The 12,145-nt window shown below is 43.0% G+C and overlaps 1 protein-coding gene across 1 annotated transcript; it reads right to left on the bottom strand.

The window, feature by feature from the left end:
• Nucleotides 1–294: 294 nt before the first annotated feature.
• Nucleotides 295–11,366, bottom strand: C7H4orf54 (chromosome 7 C4orf54 homolog). Its single transcript, XM_070756688.1, has 2 exons — nucleotides 6,353–11,366; nucleotides 295–886 (listed from the first exon to the last, which is right to left on the bottom strand). The coding sequence occupies exon 1, from the start codon at nucleotides 11,364–11,366 to the stop codon at nucleotides 6,390–6,392; it is 4,977 nt and encodes a 1,658-aa protein (XP_070612789.1). The 3' UTR covers nucleotides 295–886; nucleotides 6,353–6,389.
• Nucleotides 11,367–12,145: the final 779 nt, after the last annotated feature.

Genomic DNA, 12,145 nt, shown 5'->3' with positions numbered 1-12,145 from the left:
GATTTAACCAACCTGGGGTTAGTTTGAACTAAACTCAAATTAGTTTTCTCCATACCTATTATGTAATGAGATCCCAATTCCGCTGCTATTGAAGATTAAATCCAAATTAAAACTAACTTCAATAGGAACTATGTAAGCCTAACAGAATTGGATATTATTGGTAAATTCTGGATATATTTGAATATTTTAGCAAAACTAAGACAAAAAGTTTTTTTTACTTCTTTTACTTTTAGAAATGTTTTCTCCAAAATAATGGAGATATCAAAAATGTATTAAAATAACTTTAAGAATAAACTGCACATACATATACATTATGTATATAAACAAGCCTATAGGCACTTTTTTAAAACAGAGAAAAGGATTGGAGTAATATTTCAAGCTTTCCAAGCTATTTTTAAAATAGGTATCTGCAAAGCTATACCAGCATTTTATTTCTCCATTTGTTTGAAAGCAATAAGGGCTCCTTCTTCTATATATGAATTTGTAGGTAACTTGTATCTCCCCAAATAAGACATCCGCTAATAATGAACCCAATTGGGCAATAAGGCCAAGCACTTATCTCAGGGTTAAAAAAAATATAAGACAGGGTCTCATTTTTGAGGCAACACAATATTTATCTCTGTGTTGCACAGTACACTAGTTACTAGTTTCTATATTTAAAAATCTACAAAAATACCACAATTCAATCATTTATATTTGAATAATTAAATTTCTACATAGAGGAAAAAAAATGAGGAAACAGCTTATCCAAACATGAAAGCAATGCAACACATGTTTTGCACAAAGCAATGCATGAGAAGTACATCAGAGGAGAGCTATTTAAACAAAAATTTAGAATTGCCAAGTACATTTGAAATTAAGGGAGACGAATTCTTGTTCTTTGTGCCTGTAAGATAAAGCATAAACAGAGACGTTAAATGTTTGATTTAACAAAATTGTTATATCAGTGCGAGATGTCCTGTGACCTTTCTTGAACTTTGAATTTATAACTTTAAGTAATTTCTTCACCTTCATTCTATCAAAGTGTTGGTCATGACCTTTAAAGCCCTACATGGCATTGGACCAGACTATCCCCGGAACTGCCTGCTACCGCACGAATCCCAGCAACCGATAAGGTCCCACAGAGTTGGCCTTCTCCGGGTCCCGTCGACTAAACAATGTCATTTGGCGGGCCCCAGGGGAAGAGCCTTCTCTGTGGCGGCCCCGGCCCTCTGGAACCAACTCCCCCCGGAGATTAGAACTGCCCCCACCCTCCCTGTCTTCCGTAAACTACTCAAGACTCATTTATACAGCCAGGCATGGGGGAATTGAGATAGCCCTTCCCCCTAGGCCATTACAAGTTATGCATGGTATGTTTGTCTGTATGTTTCGTTTTATAATAAGGGTTTTAGTTGTTTTTTATTATTGGATTGTACATGTTGTTTTTATTATTGTTGTTAGCCGCCCCGAGTCTACGGAGAGGGGCGGCATACAAATCCAATAATAATAATAATAATAATAATAATAATAATAATAATAATAATAATATTAATAATAATAATAATAATAATAATAATAATAATAATAATAATCTTCATGATCCTTAGAATGGTTCATATTATGCTAAAGGCTCTCAGTGGCTATTTTACCAAAAAAACGTCTCTATATAAAATTTAAGCAGATCCTTGGCATTATCGTTTTAATATTTGACGTAATAGTTTCGTCAAACTCTATCATATAATTTAAAAACTTTATTTTAATGTTTCGGTTAAAACAGTTACGTGAAAATATTTCTCAAAAGCATACTTCTTAAAGCAAATTTAAAACCATTGCATCCAATTTCTCCCTCTATTTGTAAGACTTGCTGATCAGATACACATAACATGCAAACAAGGTAACTGTGGCAAAATGCTCCGGTATTTTGCATGCTCCAATACTTTTAAGAAAAGTAGTTAGGGGCTGAGAAATGAAATAGTTTTTTATTTTGGATGAAGAGTCTGAATGCAATTTGAAATGAACCAAGAACTTTCCTTTTATCTCTCACCCGTCCACCCAAAGTGCTTAAAAAATGATTGTATGTCCTGAGGTAGCAGCGAGGCAGTACACCAGGCGCTTTGTTTCCTGCCATTAAACAATGTCGTCTGGCAGGACTCAGGGGAAGAGCCTTCTCTGTGACGGCCCCGACCCTCTGGAACCAGCTCCCCCCGGAGATCAGAACTGCCCCCACCCTCCTTGTCTTTTGTAAATTGCTTAAGACCTACCTATATCGCCAGGCATGGGGGAACTGAGACATCTCCCCCAGGCCTATACAGTTTATGCATGGTATGTTTGTGTGTATGTTTTCTTTTTAATAAGGGGTTTTTAGTGACTTTTAACTATTAGATTTGTTATATATTGTGTTATTACTGTTGTGAGCCGCCCTGAGTCTACGGAGAGGGGCGGCATACAAATCTAATAAATAGGAAAACTTAACTCTTTCCTCTGCTGAAAATCCCCTCTAGGTTATTGCAGAACAAGATAACCTAGTCAGCAGTTTAAAAATGACTTGATGCGAAAATAGCTTGACATGAGTATTTAGTAATGTAGAGTGCACTAGAGTGCCTTCCGTCCCGTCCTATTGCTCTCCTATATCTCCTATACCTTTCTTCTATTCCTATATCTCTTCTTCTATTCTTTCATTGATATGTTCTATTACTATACCTTCTTTTCTATTCTTTCTTAGATATATTTTATTATGAGTATCGCCTCTATAACCTTCATCATGTATTTTACTATGTGTGTGTGTGTATGTATATACATATACATATATATATATATATATATATATAGACACACACACACACACACACACACACACACACACACACACACACACACTTGAAGATACAGTATTTGGACTTAAACTTCCAGAATTCCCCAGCCAGCAAATGCTGCCTGGGGAATTCTGGGAGTTGAAGTCCAAATATCTTCAAGTTGCCAAGGTTGGGAAACACTGGTGTATTGGACTAAATAAATAAATACATAAATAAAAAAACAGCTTGCGTGGCAGCAAATATGATTCCACGTACCACCACATATCTTTCATTGATATGTTCTATTACTATTCTTTCTTAGATATATTTTACTATGAGTATCTCCTCTATAACCTTCATCATGTATTTTACTATGTGTATATAGATATATACCCACTAAAACCCTCATTGTGTATTGGACAAAATAAATAAATAAATAAATAAAAAATACTTAAACTAAAACTAATTTTTTGTAGGCAGTATTCTTACATTTTATATTAGAGATATTATATTTTACACTATTCTATTCTATTCAGTATGTGACAAAGAAACCCACAAGTTGAGCTCCGTTTCTTATCTGCAGTACATATTGGAACATTTTCCCCCAAGGAGTTTCTTCTAAGTGTCTGCTCAAGCCTTACTAGAAAAAAGCTTGGAACTCCAATATGAAAATGAATGGTTTCATGTATCAGTGTTGAAATAGGCTCAGTGGCTGGCAGCATTTCTTTGATGTGTATATTTTGAAGCAGGTGGTATTGTACAGTCTCACTATTTCCGTGATATGTCAAAGCATTCTCATGGTCTTTCTTTCTCACTTGCATCTTGTGTCTCCTGTAAATTGCTCTCAGAAAAAGGCCACTGATCAGGTTCATCTCATTTCCCATTATTATTATTATTATTATTATTATTATTATTATTATTATTATTATTAATTATTATTATTACAGTGTTCCCTCGATTTTCGCGGGGGATGCGTTCCGAGATCGCCTGCGAAAGTTGAATTTCCGCGAAGTAGAGATGCAGAAGTAAATACACTATTTTTGGCTATGAACAGTATCACATGCCATCCCTTAACACTTTAACCCCCTAAATTGCAATTTCCCATTCCCTTAGCAACTATTTAGATTATTACTCACTCTGTTTCTTTATTAAAGTTTATTTAAAAAATATTTATTAAAGGTGGACGAAAGTTTGGTGATGACATATGATGTCATCAGGCGGGAAAAACCGTGGTATAGGGGAAAAACTGCAAAGTATTTTTTAATTAATATTTTTGAAAAACCGTGGTATAAACTTTTCGCGAAGTTCGAACCCGCGAAAATCGAGGGAACATTGTAATTGGATTTATATCCCGCCTCTCTCTGAGAACTCGGCACGCTATTCTAATTTATAGCGTTTTCCCCTTATCAAAACCATGAAAATATTTGTTCACTCTTTCTCTATTTCTCTCACTTTCAGCCGCTCAGAGTCCGCTATAGAGTGAGCAGCATATAAATGCAATAAACAAATAAATAAAAAATAAGTTTCCATTCTCTTGGTCAAAACAAGGTCTAGAATACCTTGAAAACAAGTATAAAGTATTACAAAATTAACCCTATTGACTATTCTGAAAGCAGAGACTGCTTTTGAATAAGGGTTCGGTTTTAATTTTTGCAGAGAGCATAGAGTGCTACAAATGTCACTTCCCAGTTCTTTGATTATATACAAACCCATATCAGACACGTCACAGCTGTATTTAGGAATATACTCTGAAAATGTATAAATTGTTTGAACACCATTATGCATGTGTTCATGAATACTGGTATGTAACTTCTTCCCATTACTTTTGTTTTTGCCCTGAATGCAAGCCTATTGATGAATATCCATGCTGATGTTAAGATTAATGTCTTATTGGCACATCAAACTGTATGTTACCGAAATAATGTTTCCATAAACATAGAAGCTGCCAACAAGGTTTTTGTTAAAGACACCAGACTAGAAATGGGGAGACTATCACTTCTAGTTCTGCCTTAGGCACAAAGCCAGCTGGGTGACCTTGGACCTATGAAGAAGACAGTGGAGACATTCTCTCTTAGCCCCATGAAGAAAATTTGCCAAGAAACTACAGTGGAGACTTGATCAGGCAGTTTATAGGAGTCAAAACTATGGAAGGACAGAAGGAAGGGAATATATTTGTCTTTCACTTGTAATTTAACCAGGTTTTATCATTTCTGGCTATGTTTTGATAAACAAAATGACCACTATATCTTGATTACTACAGTAACCAAGCTGCAAGAATTTGAGACCTAAAGTTACATGTACCGGTATTTCCTTTGCTCCCTCCCCATTTTCAAAATCCAAAATAATGTGGGTATATGCAATAATTGCACAATTCTCATTTCTTCAGTTCCCCACCTAAGATCAAAAGGAGGGAAAGGGAAAAAAGAATAACTGCACAAATGCCTTTAGGAGCTATTCCTCTGGAAGCATTCCTTATCTGCAAGGCGTTATTCGGAGAGGGGCGGCATACAAATCTAATAAATTATCGTCATCGTCATCATCATCATCATCATTATTATTATTACAGAGGAGGCAAGGAAGAATTTACTTTCCCTTCTAAGTTACTCTCCATTTCCCATTGTTCTTTAATATCATTTCTCCTCCAGAAACAGAATAGATTAAGGGGTGCCTCTATTTCTGGTGGCCTAGACCAGTGTTTCCCAACCTTGGCAACTTGAAGATATTTGGACTTCAACTCCCAGAATTCCCCAGCCAGCATTTGCTGGCTGGGGAATTCTGGGAGTTGAAGTCCAAATATCTTCAAGTTGCCAAGGTTGGGAAACACTGGCCTAGACAGCATCTTCTCTCAACCCACAACTTTCTCACTGCTATTGGAGCTTTTCTAATAACCACAAAAATCTGTTTAGCAAGATGAAGGTAGATATTACACTTTAATGGTTTTTGATTCTTGACCAATGTATCTTTTCTTTTATGTACACTGAGAGCATGTGCACCAAAGACAAATTCCTTGTGTGTCTAATCACACTTGGCCAATAAAGAATTCTATTCTATTCTATTCTATCTTTTGCTACCTCTACCTCTATGCGGAGAGGGGCGGCATACAAATCCAATAAATAATAATAATAATAATAATAATAATAATAATAATAATAATAATAATAATAATAATAATAATAATCAAAACAACCTGTAAATGGCAAAAGAGCTTTCTCTGCTCATAGCTGGTTCCTTGCAAACATTAATGTATTTCGTAAGGCTCATTTCCCCCTCTCGCTCATCTTGATGCCCCTCTCTTGATGCAACCTTTCGCAAGGAATGCCACCATAGAATAGAATAGAATAGAATTCTTTACTGGCCCAGTGTGATTGGACACACAAGGAATTTGTCTTTGGTGCAGATGCTCTCAGTGTACATAAAGGAAAAAGATACATTTGTCAAGAATCATGAGGTTGTGATAATTTGTCAGACTTTTGAAAATTGGATAATTTTTTTGGATAATTTTTCGATAATTTTGATCATATAAAAAAGAGAATTGGTCAAAATCTGTCGTGATCATTGATCCTAAGAGCCAGGCAACTCACCCGTCGTACCAGCAGCAGCCGCAGCAGCATCTCTCCATCACCGGTGCTCCACGACGAAGCGCATGGTGGTGCCGTCGAAGGACGGAGGCGCGATGATCCGCGGGCCCAGCGGCTGCGAGGTGATGCTGATGAGCGGCGTTTTCCCGTCGCCGGGAGCCGCTTGCGGACACGGCTGCTGCTGCTGCGGGGTGCCCGTGGGCATGTAATACGGGCTTTCCGCGGCCGAGCTGGTGGCGCTCCGGGACAGCTGCTCTCCGGGGGGCTGCTGGGCGAGCTGGCCCTGCAGCGCGCTGGCGGACAGAACCGCCGGCAAGAAGCCCGGGTAGAACATATAGGCCGCGGCCGGGGCGCTGTAGGCCCCAGCGGCCGCTCCCAGCGCCAGGGACGACATGGGGAGGGTCATGGGGGCCAAGGCCGGCGGCTGTGGCGGCGCCGGCACCGGCAAGGGGACTTCCACGTACTGCCCTGTTTCGGGGTCAAAGAGGCGCCGCTTCTGGGGTTGGGGCTGCGGCGGAGCGTCCACTAAGTAGCACTGGCCCGTACTGAGGTCCAGCAGCAACTTGCGCTGCGTCTGAGGCGGTGGGAAGGCGGCGGGCTCGGCGGCCATGGGCGGCGAGAAGCAAAGCAAAGGCGTCGCCGGCTGAGCCGCGCCTGTCAGGGCGGCCGCCGCCGCCGCGAGGGAGAGAGCTTGAGGGAAGATGTTCGCCGGGGACATTTCCAGCGACGGAGCCGCCGCGGCCTGGAGTTGTTGAGGCGGCGGCAAGGACGGCAGCAGCTGGGCCACAGGCTGAGGCGGAGCAGGGGCTGCGGAGGGACCGGGGCGCTCCTCCGCGGACTGCTGCCGAGTCACCTGGGTGGCGTTGGAGCCGGCCACCGACCGGGCCAGGTTGAGAGGCTGGGCGGCAGCGGGTGAAGCAGTGGCGACGAGGCCTGTGCGCTTGCCGCTTGCTGCTTCTCCTCCTGGGCCTAAAGACGGCGGCGCCGGTTGCTCAGCCGACGGCTCCTTGAGCGAAATGGCCAAGTAGTTCCCACAGTCGGGAAAGACGGGCTTGCGGCTCTTGTCAGCCTCCACCAGGCTCCCTGGCTGCCGGTTGCCAAACAACTTGATGGCGCGAGGCCTGGCCTGGCCTTTGAGGCCTCGGGGCGGAGAAGGAGACGAGAGCACAGGGGCGGGTGGTGGGGGTTGCTTGGCCTTCTGGGCCTGAGCGTTGAAAGTCAAGGTGGTCCTGGGGACCGCGGGGACTCTTTCCTTCTCAACAGGCCCGGGGTTCCTCGGGGCAGATTCTCCATAGAGGCCTGAGCCCCACGCCCGCTGTCGGGTCAGGCTCTCAAAGGCCGCTGCCTTGGCTGAGACCTTCTCCACCTTCTTGGTTGGGTTGGTGAACCTGCCACGGGCCTGGCGCTCAGGCGCGGATCCGCTGGGAGAAGTTGTTAATCCCACCGTCTGCGCTCCCTCCTGGTCCTCAGCCTTGGCCACCACCATTGAGCTTTCCCGGGCTGTGTTGGTGCCTCCCGTGGTGGTTTGCTCTTCGCTGGCAATGAGGGAGAGGACATGGCTGCCAGTTATGGGCAATGGGTTGCTCTTTCGTTTCCACTCGTTTTTATTGAAACTGTACAGCTCTTCCATACTCCGCACTGCTGCTGTCAGTTTTTGCAGAGCCTTATGGTTTGCTGAGACGGATGTCTTGGCCACCTCTTCCTCTTTGGGAAGTTCTTCTTCATCCACCACCAGTGGTACCACTTTATTGCTTTTCTCAGTTGTCACTGGCTGCTGCGGCGGTGGTGGTGGATGTGGCTGCTGCCTCCAGGGCACAGATGTTTTGGAGACTATCTTCAACACCGCAGGCTGGCGAGGGTCACTCTTGTTGGGAGCAATGGTGGCTACTGGCAGCCTTCCTGAGGTCCTGTGCACCAGGATAGTTCCTTCTTGATTGGGAGGTAGCATCTTGCCTCCGTTACTTACTCTGGGACCCATCTCGTGAGCTTTGTTCATCTTGTCCTCTTTACTGTTACTCACTGCCTGACAAGTTATCACCATGGGAGACAGAGATCTAGGAATGCCTATTGACATCAGCTGTTTGGATTTCTGGTCAAAATTTCCCTGGTCAGAGTTAACACTACTTCTGTCACTGTGGTTGTCCGCTGACTCAAGGCCATAACTACTCTTGATTAATTTCCTGACATCTCTCACCTGGTGGATAGGCCCTTGGACTTTAGACTTATTCTCTCTGACATCACGTACCTGGAATTGAGGCAGTTTGTCCATGATCATCTCCCCTTTTATTTGTTTTTGCAGTTGACATCTGGTATCCACAGCTGTCTTGAAGAAATTGGGGGCATTTCCAGCTATCTTGGGGCTGAGAAGCTTAGTAATATTGAAATGATTATCTTTGCTCTGCTCCACACTTCCCAAGCGTATCTTGATCTCTGGAGGTTTGGGCTTTATCACTGTGGTGGCAACAGCAGTCTGAGCTGCTGCAGTTGTCGCTGTACAGTATTTTGTCACATGCAAGTTATTATTATCTTTGACAGTTTGTTGAATGTTTGGAACAAAAAGGCGAGACATTTTAGTTGCTTTATTAGCTGCGATTTCTCCCATATCGGCCTTCCAATCACCTCTCACTCCTATTTTCAGTTTCCCCACAGGGACTTTTTCCTCTTTTTTCTCCGCTTCTTTTTCTTTCCATGTTCTAAATGCACTGTTCTGGCTACGGAGGAAAGTTGCCTTGAGTGTTTCGGAGGCACTTCGTTTTATTTTACACGCCTCTTCTAAAAATGTTTCTGAGAGGCTCCGGTTTAGGCTAATAGTGGCCTCCCGTGGAGTAGAGGGCTTGGAGGTTGGTGACTTACTATCCAAACATTCCCCCAAATCGTCTGCTGTTACAATAGTGCAATCAGAGCTGCATTCTGAATATTTTGAATTTTGTCTCTGCAATGCCCCGTTCTTGAACTTCTCCTTGGCAGTGCTATCTACCTCTTTAGAAGATGAAGAATTTGACATACCGGAGTATGTGGTGTCTGTGATCTCCCCCCTTTCCATCTTAAACTCATGTTCCTGTTGCATCTTCTTTGAAATAACATTTTTGAGGAGGCTGGATGCATATTTCGACTTCTGCGCTCCTTCCATTGTTTCTGCAACCGCTCCAGGCTGCTTGCAGGTTTCATTGCCCTGTTGCAGTGTTTCTGCAACTTCATCTGTGCAACTTGACTCAGCAGCAGCAGCATTTTCAGGTGGTTTAGCAGGTCTGGGGACACCTGCATTAATATTGCTGCTGAAATTCAAAGTCTCCAGCAAAGTAACCACTCGGGAGCCTGCCTGGACCTGTTTTTCAAAGCAACGCGGTGTTTCAACATGCGTGATTTCCCCATCAAGTTTACTGACAACAAATTCCAATGCTTTAGTCTGTGATTTATTGGAGTGAATGTAGAAATGGTCACTGGCTGTTTTAGTCCCAGGGTTTCTTCTCCATCCAGCAGAAGCAGTGCTGCTTTTGAAAAGGTTCTGCTCTGCTTTCTGCCCAAGGCTGCTGCACTTTAAATCCAAGTAGGTTGACCATCGGTTGATTCCTAGATTGTGATCTGAAAGAGACGTGGAAGACTCGCTGGAGCTCAAGTTCAGGGTATCAAAGTAGGGGTAAGCTAAGCTCCGAAACGCCCTGGCTGTCAGGCTTCTTACTTCTTTATCTGCATCATCCAACTCACTTACCACGCTCGAGGCGCCACTTGAATATCCACCCAATTCTCTTGCTTTTATAGCCGCGCACCTTGTTTGCAAATGTGCAGGAACCGCGACAAACTTTTTTGCATAGTCATGGAACACATCTTGTTTGAAACTTGAATTTCGTTCGTGAGCTGTGGAGACACAGAGGCTCATGTCGCCTTCATGCTTGGCAGCGTAAATAATGTTTTGCTTTTCATGCTGGTTGCTAGGCTCATTTATAGCCCTGGAAGTTGGCTTGATTGATAGGTGTATCTGGCCTGCAGAATTCTCACTCATGTTGCAGGGGTTCTTGGACTGACTTTCTTCCGAGCTGGCGCATTTGTCTGTGCTCGGAGTATCGTTTTCAGAATTAATGCTGACTATCTCTGTACTGCTGGTATTATCAATACTGTCCGTCTGATTATTAGGATCACTGGTGGTCGTGCTGAGATAACAGCTATTATCCTCTTCTGTTTGTGTGTCCGCGAGGGTTTCTTCGCTCCCAAAGGAAGCGTAATCCACAAAGGAGTAAATGACATTGTTATCCTCAAAGTCCCACCGAGAAGCTAATCCATAGTCAAAATCCATGTCGTGATCTACTTCACTAAGCTGTATTTCATGGGTGGTAATATAATGGGCTTCATCATTGCTACTTTCACCGGCACAGCTGGGTTGTGGTGGCAACAGCTGTGATGCCTGCCTGCCTCTTCCTCTCTCACTGCTCAGGGAGATTTCCTTGCAGTCTGCTTCCTCATCTTCATCGCTGTCATACCCAAACGAAGAGGAGGTTTTCCCCCCTCTTTCTAAGTCATCCATTTTTGGAAAATCTCTTGTGTTTTGTACAGGAGATGGACAAGACGATGAAGATGATTCTGGGCAGCCGTGTGTGTAAAGCTGGACGTTGGAGATACTAGGGGACCCTTCTGAACTGATGCCAGGGATCCTTGCCCCAACCTCATCAGCTTTCATCCCCACGGGGGAAAGAGTGCCTTCCATTTCAGATGTATAATCCAGAGATTCTTGATTCGCGTATTTGTCTGCCAAGATTTTGTTAGCCAATCTGTTAATCTCACTGATCTCGCAAGGTCCATTTTTAGTCCTGAGAAAGGGCACTTTGCTTCCATTCCGTTCTAGAGTCTGGGGATTCTCTCCCGTCCCTCCAGGGTAATCGTAAATCTCTACATATTTTGATTCTTCAGCTGGGGAAACTGATGGCTCTCGAGGATGACACGTGAACGTTTGGCCGTTGCCTTTTCCAGCATTCTCTTGTGGAATGACCCTCTCTTCAGCAGGCGGTTCTTTAAACACTTCCATGGTGAATGCTTTCAAGATGATTGAAGGGAGCAACAAGATTTGGACCCGGGACCAAAGTCAAGCGAGACACACTCACACATACACACGTGTCCCCCAGTGGTTCCTAATTGTTGTTCCTTGTAGTTTGGCTGTAGACCCTGGAGAGTCGCTTGACAGTGCTGTGTGGCTGCGGTTGTCTCTGTGGAGATGGGGTGATGGGAAGCTGCCGTGGCTGTCAGTGTCTTATTCCTGAGCTATGAAGTACAGTTGTTAGTTTGGCATGAAGAGCTGTCACTCTGAATGCCATTGGTAACAGAAGTAGCAGCATTTAACAGCATCTGCCACTCAACTTCCCCAGACAACTCAAAACGAAGAGAAAGCATATGGAAATTTCTTATTCTTCTAGTTAAGGAAGATGTAAGGGTGTGAGAGGGATTAATCCATGTAATAGTTTTAAAAGATTATTGGGTTTTGCGTAATGAAAAGGAAAGAGCACTACGTGGAAAGCACCTTTTATTGCCAGAGCAGTATTTTTAAGAAGACAATACCTAGATAATATTTAAATGGGTAAAAAAAAAACACCTGAATTTAATCTTAATAAGACATTAGGAATTTCAAATGACTTATTATTATTATTATTTATTAAATTTGTATGCCACCCCTCTCCGTAGACTCGGGGCGGCTCACAATAATAGTGGACAAATCTAATAATTTAAACTAAAAACCCATAATTTAAAAACATGCACACAACACACCATACATAAACAATATAGGCCTGGGGAAGTGATTTCAGTTATATT

This window comes from Erythrolamprus reginae, chromosome 7, assembly GCF_031021105.1.
Source record: "Erythrolamprus reginae isolate rEryReg1 chromosome 7, rEryReg1.hap1, whole genome shotgun sequence".
NCBI classification, from domain to species: domain Eukaryota; kingdom Metazoa; phylum Chordata; class Lepidosauria; order Squamata; family Dipsadidae; genus Erythrolamprus; species Erythrolamprus reginae.
Note: the sequence above shows the minus strand (reverse complement) of the source record. Positions and strands in the feature narration are given on the sequence as shown.